We start from the raw sequence: 7,410 nt of genomic DNA, 5'->3' as shown, positions 1-7,410 counted from the left end.
CTGATAACACGCTGGGTGGTCCTTCTCCTCTTTAGTCCGGATGACATGGTGTCCCTGGTTTCCAAAAAGAATCTCAAATTTAGATTCGACTGACCACAGAACAGTTTTCCACTCAGCCGAAGTCCATTTTAAATGAGCTTTGGCCCAGAGACGACGTCGGTGATTCTGGATCATCTTCATATACGGCTTCTTCTTTGGATGATAGAGTTTTAACTGGCATCTGTGCATGGCAGCGCAAATTCTGTTCACTGACAATGTTTTTGGGAAATATTCCTGAGCCTATTTAGTGATTCCATTACAGAATCATGCCTGTTTGTGATGCAGTGCTGCCTAAGGGCCAAAATATCACAGGCATCTAGTCTGGTTTTTCACAGAGATTTCTCCAGATTCTCAGAATCATTTGATTACATTATGTGCTGTAGATGATGAAATATTCAACCTCTTTGCAGTTTTATACTGAGGAACTTCTTTCTGAAATTGCTCCACTATTTGTCAGTGCAGTATTAGGGGGATTATGACCCTCTGCCCATCTTTACTTCAGAGAGACACTGCAACTCTAAGATGCTCTTTTTATACCCAGTCATGTTACTCACCTGTTGCCAATTGACATAATTATTTGCAAATTGTTCCTCCAGCTTTTGGGTTTTTGTACCACTAACTTTTCCAGCCACCTATTGCCTCCGTCCCAACATTTTTGAGACGTGTTGCTGTCATGAAATTCAAAATGAGCCAATATTTTTCATGAAATAGCAAAATGTCTCAGTTTAAACATCTGATGTGTTTTCTATACTTTGTTATGAATATAATACAGGTTTATGAGATTTCCATATCATTACATTCTGTTTTTATTTACAATTTGCACAATGTCCCAACTTTTTGGAATTGGTGTTGTAATATATTACAATGTTATTCTTTATCCGCAGTAACAGCAATTTTAATGGGGAACTTTTCAGTCTTTCAGTTACATTTGTGTAGATGAATTGAGGTCTTTATGTTTCTGCCTAATTCACAGAGACCAAATGAAAGATTGCAGTAAGATCTACATGATAAATCGGGTTTATCATCCATATTGAAGGTTTGTATTTATTTCTGATATATTTTCTTGGCTGTTATGTCAATTAGCTTATATTTTATACAGCTGTATAATAAGAAATTCATCGTGTTAAAGAAAATATGTTTTAAACTATGATTCACAAGTGAAACTCTGAAAAGGTTTGGTGTAAGTAAGAATAATTAACTGAGACTGTTTATTTTAGTCGCTAGAGGAAAAAGCCATGAAGTTCCTAAAGGACGAGCTGAAGACGGTTGTGAGGCACCTAGATCAGAATTACCCAGAATGCTCTGAGCCTCAGCTGGAGGAGGACAATGACCTGGACTGTGATGGTCAGATGCAGAAGACCAGTGTTAGAGAAGTAGCTCTGAAGATCACACTGTACATCCTGAGGACCATGAAGCAAAATGATCTTGCTGACCTGCTGGACAAGAGTAAGAACTTTATAATATTATGTACATGTACAATATTGTCTAAACGTCTTAGGCAGCCAAAGAAAAGGATGTTTAAATGGTCTTTATGTTGGTGTAGAAGTACTATAATATGTATGTCAAAGTGTGTTTGCCATTTCAGAACCTCTCCCAACATCACCTTAATATATCGTGCAGTATATCCCTGTATTTTTTCACTTGACCACTAACACACCTCATGTGGCTGATCAATATCTCACTGAGTTTTAAACTAATTTAATTAATTCATGAAGTGAGCTGGTGGTGAAATTTAACAAATACATGGACAGACTGTGGTGCCCCTGAGGAGAGGTTTGGGAAATGAAAAGGGGTTTTGTATGTTTTTTGGTTTTGAGCAGATATACACTTACTACCCAGATAAATGGCTTTAAACATTTCCTTTGGCTGCCTAAGGCTTATTCACGGTCCTGTATGCGGTGTTCCAGTAAAATACGCATGATAAAACTTTCAGTTTCACATTCACAGTCACAGGGAAATATCTGGATATGTATGTGTAAAAAAGTGTGTTTTGTAAATATTCTTCCTCTCATACTGGTCAGGATCACAGTGATAATTAGTGCATTTTCCTCTCATTTCTTTTCAGGACAGCTCATGCTACAGGAATTCAAAGGTAAACTTAAGAAGCAATTTGCGTGTGTATTTGAAGGGAAAGCTAAGGAAGGACAGCCAACACTTCTCAGTGAGATTTACACAGAACTCTACATAACTGAAGGTGGGACTGGAGCAGTCAATGATGAACATGAAGTGAGACAGATTGAAACAGCATCCAAGAAAAGGCGAACAGAAGATACTACAGTCAAGTCCAATGATATATTTAAACCCTTATGTGGGCGTGAGACACCTATCAGAACTGTACTCACTAAAGGGGTGGCAGGTATCGGAAAAACAGTCTCTGTGCAGAAATTTATTCTCGAATGGGCGGAAGGAAAAGCAAATCAGGATGTTCACTTCATATTTGCTCTTCCTTTCCGGGACCTAAATTTGATTAAGGATGAATACAGTCTGATTGAACTGCTTCTCCACTTTGTCCCAGAACTGAAATCACTTGAATCCACTGAGCTGTTTATGTACAAAATCTTGTTCATCTTTGATGGTCTGGATGAGTGTCGCCTTCCTCTCGATTTTCAGAACAATGAGAGCTGGTTTGATGTAACAAAGATAACGTCACTGGATGTGCTGTTGACTAACCTCATTAAGGGTAATCTGCTCCCATCTGCTCTCCTCTGGATAACCTCCCGGCCAGCAGCAGCCAATCAGATACCTGCTAAGTGTGTCCACCAGGTGACAGAGATACGAGGGTTCAGTGATGCCCAGAAAGAGGAGTATTTCAAGAAGAGATTTGATGATGAGAGCCTGGCCAGCAGCATTATCACACATGTGAAATCATCAAGGAGCCTCTTCATCATGTGCCACATACCTGTGTTCTGCTGGATTTCAGCCACTGTGCTTAAGTGGCTTTTTAGTGAGACTGACAGGGGAGAAATTCCAAGGACTCTGACTGAAATGTACACACACTTCCTGATCTTTCAGACAAGTTTAAAAAATGAGAAGTATATGAAAAACCAAGAAACTAAGCATAAAGAATACAGCAAGCAATTCCTTTTAAAACTTGGTAAACTGGCTTTTGACAACCTTGAGAAAGGAAATCTCATATTTTATGAGCAAGATCTGTCAGAGAATGGCATTGATGTCACTGAAACTTCAGTTTACTCTGGAGTGTGCACAGAAGTCTTTAAAGAGGAGTATGGGTTGTACCAGGAGAAGGTGTACTGCTTTGTGCATCTGAGCATCCAGGAGTATCTCGCTGCTTTATATGTGTTTCTGTCAAACTCATCAGCTGACCTGCTGAACACTGCAGTGGATCAGGCATTAGAGAGCAAGAATGGACACTTGGACCTCTACCTCCGCTTCCTCCTGGGCCTCTCAACAGACTCCAGTAAGACTCTGTTACAAAGACTACTGGGACAGAGAAGAAAGAGATCACATGACATTAACAAAATAACCAAATACATCAAGGAGAAAATAAAGGAGAATTTATCTCCAGAAAGGACCATCAACCTGTTCCACTGTCTGACTGAGCTGGGTGACAATTCTCTAGTAGAGGAAGTACAAAGATACCTGAATTCAGGAAACATTTCAGCAGATGACCTCTCACCTGCACAGTACTCAGCGCTGGCCTTTGTGATGCTGATGTCAGATGAGGAGCTGGATGTGTTTGATCTGAAGAAATACATCAGACGAGATAAAGAGCACTGCAGGCTGCTGCCTGTGGTCAAGAACTCCAGGACGGCTCTGTAAGTGACGTGGGGATGGGAAATCATGTCTGGTCTGGCTGTAATACATCAATATTGTTTGAAATGTGTAATGTATATTATATATTTCTCCTCATTGATTAATAAGTGGGCGGTACGGTGGTGCAGTGGTTAGCACTGTTGCCTCACACCTTTGGGACCCGGGTTTGAGTCTCCGCCTGGGTTACATGTGTGTGGAGTTTGCATGTGCTCCCCATGTCATTGTGGGGTTTCCTCCAGGTACTCCAGTTTCCCCCCACAGTCCAAAAACATGCTGAGGCTAATTGGAGTTACTAAATTGCCCGTAGGTGTGCATGTGTGAGAGAATGGTGTGTGAGTGTGCCCTGCAATGGGCTGGCCCCCCATCCTGGGTTGTTCCCTGCCTCGTGCCCATTGCTTCCGGGATAGGCTCCAGATCCCCGCGACCCAGTAGGATAAGCGGTTTGGAAAATGGATGGATTAATAAGTGGGTTTTATTCTGATAATCACAGCTATAGCTGTTTGTACAGCAGTAGCTAATCCTGACCACAGACTTTATAATGACTGAAGGTAGTGATGTCACTTTTTGTTTGTTACTACGTTTCCATTCCCATCCAGTCTGCCTTCTGATCACAGGCACAGCATCCTAACCTGCTATAGAAACAGTGAGGGCTCTTTATCCACAGGGTGTATCAGTGGTATGTGAGTGTTATTGTCTGCAGGCGTGTTCATGTGATGGAGCCCAGAGTTGGGAGCTTCTGTATGACTGCTGTCTCTGGCTGCTCACTGGCGCCCTCTGCTGGCCTCAGCTGCACCTGGCTGAGGATGTGATGACACATCTAGTCCGGCAGACATAGATAAACATTGTTTAAAATATAAAATGAATATGTATATATGTAATTTATTTCCCCTCTTTTATCAACAAGGTTCCTTTTTAAACTTGTTTATATTAACTGAAGGTAGTGATGTAGTAAAAACAAAAAAGACAAGATTTCCACGATCATCCTTTGTGTAACAAATAACCAAAGATACAGCATCATACAGAATGGTCCAGTTTTCATTAATAGTGGGAAATCCACTCATATTCATTTCAGTTCTGGATGCTGTAGGAAGCATTTCTGTAAATACTGGGTGTGGTGTGTGACTCTTTGGGTTCGGACTCTGTGTCAATGAGCGGAAGGTTGCTGGTTCAGATCTCATTTTGAGTCCCCTCCCCCCCACCAAACACTGAATGCAATTTCAGTTCAGTTCAGTTTTATTTATATAGTGTGTTTTCACAACATTAGATCATCTCAAAGCACTTTACAGCATCCCTGCCCAAAGCCCCCAGTGAGCAAGTCAGAGGGGACAGTGGGAAGGAAAAGCTACATAGAAGGAAGAATCCTTGGGAGGAACCAGACTGAAAGGGGGAGCCCATCCTCCAGGGGGCAGCAGAGGAAGCCCTAACCCTAACCAGACTGAAAGGGGGAGCCCATCCTCCAGGGGGCAGCAGAGGAAGCCCTAACCCTAACCAGACTGAAAGGGGGGGCCCATCCTCCAGGGGGCAGCAGAGGAAGCCCTAACCCTAACCAGACTGAAAGGGGGAGCCCATCCTCCAGGGGGCAGCAGAGGAAGCCCTAATCCTAACCAGACTGAAAGGGGGGGCCCATCCTCCAGGGGGCAGCAGAGGAAGCCCTAACCCTAACCAGACTCAAAGGGGGAGCCCATCCTGCAGGGGGCAGCAGAGGAAGCCCTAACCCTAACCAGATAAAAAGGGGGAGCCCATCCTCCAGGGGGCAGCAGAGGAAGCCCTAACCCTAACCAGACTGAAAGGGGGAGCCCATCCTCTAGGGGGCAGCAGAGGAAGCCCTAACCCTAACCAGACTGAAAGGGGGAGCCCATCCTCCAGGGGGCAGCAGAGGAAGTAAAATGATCAAGATGGCAAAATCCTAATTCACATTATCCCAATCTTAACATTTCAGTCACAAAGCGGGGGGCAGGGAGGTGATGACAGGCAAGTGCTGGAGCTGCTTCAGATGGCAGGGAGAACAGTAGTACGGCAGCAGGGTAAACAGGGAAGATGTCACAGGCAGAAGGGTGAGCAGGCCGGAAGGACATCACAGGTAGTGGAGACGTCGCAGGCAGCAGGGTAGGTTGGGGTCTCCAGGCAGCACAGCCCAGGGGGAGTAGGGGAAATAAAATGTGCAGTTAGCCAAAGTAGGGGAGAGTAGAGGCAGTGCAAACAGTTAGGTGAGTGCAGTATGTAAGCTCCGGCAGATATGGCTATGGCAGCATAAGTAGGAGGGAGAGGCAGGTGGGAACACAGGCATGGGGAGTCCCTGAATGTCAGCACTCCAATTCCACAAGGGGGTGTGAAGCTAAAGTGACAGACTGACAGTTCAGTTTATCCAAAGCCAATGGCACCGATCCCCACCCAGCTCTACACCTCACACTATAGGTCTGACTGGGAGTGAGCAGTTAGCTAGAGCTAGAACTAGTGTCTCTGTAAGCTAAACTAAACAGGAGTGTTTTTAGTCTAGACTTGAATATTGAGAGTCAGCCTGAATCCCGCAGATCCGCTGGAAGACCATTCCACAGCTGAAGAGCACTATAAGAGAAAGCTCTGCAGCCTGCCGTAGCTCTTTCTACCCTGGGTACTAACAGATATCCTGCTCTTTATGATGTAAGAAAGCGAGGAGGGTTGGATAAGGCCAGCAGGTTACTAAGGTATTCTGGTGCAAAGCCATTCAGTGTTTTATAAATCAATAGCAGTATTTTGTAGTTAATCAGAGACTTAACTAGAAGCCAATGAAGGGAGCATAGAACAGGGCTAATATAATCACATTTATTAGTGTTTGTAAGAACTCTGGCTGCTGCATTTTGTACCAGCTGAAGTTTATGTGAGGATCCAGATGGGCACCCAGAAAGGAAGGCATTACAGTATCCAGCCTGGAAGTTATAAAGGTGTTAGTGTTTCCCTTCATGAAAGGAGAGCATCTTCCGAAGCTTGGCGAGGTTCCGTACAGGATAGAACACAGCTTTAGTGATGCTTTTTATATGAGCATCGAAACATACCTATGAATCAATCAGAACACCGAGATCTCTGACCACTGTGTTAGGTTGGGTAGGAAGACCACCAAGGTTGAGGTTGTCAAACTTATTTCGAGCCGCCTTCGGACCAGTTAACAGTACTTCTGTTTTTCTGTCTTTAACATAAATAAATTATTTGACACCCGGGTTCGAGTCTCCGCCTGGGTGACATGTGTGTGGAGTTTGCATGTTCTCCCCATGTCGTCGTGGGGTTTCCTCCGGGTACTCCGGTTTCCCCCCACAGTCCAAAAACATGCTGAGGCTAATTGGAGTTACTAAATTGCCCATAGGAGTGCATGTGTGAGTAAATGGTGTGTGCATGTGCCCTGCGATGGGCTGGCCCCCCATCCTGGGTTGTTCCCTGCCTCGTGCCCATTGCTTCCGGGATAGGCTCCGGACCCCCCGCGACCCAGTAGGATAAGCGGTTTGGAAAATGGATGGATGGAAATTATTTGCCATCCAGCACCGGATATGTAGTCGACAGTCTTCTAACCGAGAGCTGTGATGCATCATCCGGCTTAACAGATATATATATAACTGTGTATCATCA

The 7,410-nt window shown here is 44.2% G+C and overlaps 1 protein-coding gene across 1 annotated transcript; it reads left to right on the top strand.

Annotated features, from left to right (window-relative positions):
* The first annotated feature begins 1,039 nt into the window (after positions 1 to 1,039).
* Positions 1,040 to 4,871, top strand: LOC125722237 (NLR family CARD domain-containing protein 3-like). The gene is made up of 4 exons (XM_048998422.1): positions 1,040 to 1,075; positions 1,257 to 1,485; positions 2,105 to 3,815; positions 4,410 to 4,871. Exons 2-4 carry the CDS (start codon positions 1,275 to 1,277, stop codon positions 4,495 to 4,497), a joined length of 2,010 nt encoding a protein of 669 aa, XP_048854379.1. The 5' UTR covers positions 1,040 to 1,075; positions 1,257 to 1,274; the 3' UTR covers positions 4,498 to 4,871.
* The last annotated feature ends 2,539 nt before the right edge of the window (positions 4,872 to 7,410 follow it).

The sequence above is a fragment of the Brienomyrus brachyistius genome, unplaced genomic scaffold (assembly GCF_023856365.1).
Source record: "Brienomyrus brachyistius isolate T26 unplaced genomic scaffold, BBRACH_0.4 scaffold37, whole genome shotgun sequence".
Classification (NCBI taxonomy): domain Eukaryota; kingdom Metazoa; phylum Chordata; class Actinopteri; order Osteoglossiformes; family Mormyridae; genus Brienomyrus; species Brienomyrus brachyistius.
The sequence above is the reverse complement of the archived record's forward strand: the minus strand, read 5'-3'. Positions and strand labels throughout refer to the sequence as shown.

What these genes read in the sequence shown, in the direction of transcription:
- LOC125722237 (XM_048998422.1), top strand. Translation starts at nt 1,275, where the DNA reads ATGAAGTTCCTAAAGGACGAGCTGAAGACGGTTGTGAGGCACCTAGAT. An exon ending in TGCTGACCTGCTGGACAAGA is followed by an intron (nt 1,486 to 2,104) that starts GTAAGAACTTTA and finishes ATTTCTTTTCAG; the next exon opens with GACAGCTCATGCTACAGGAA. An exon ending in AAGAACTCCAGGACGGCTCT is followed by an intron (nt 3,816 to 4,409) that starts GTAAGTGACGTG and finishes ATTCCCATCCAG; the next exon opens with TCTGCCTTCTGATCACAGGC.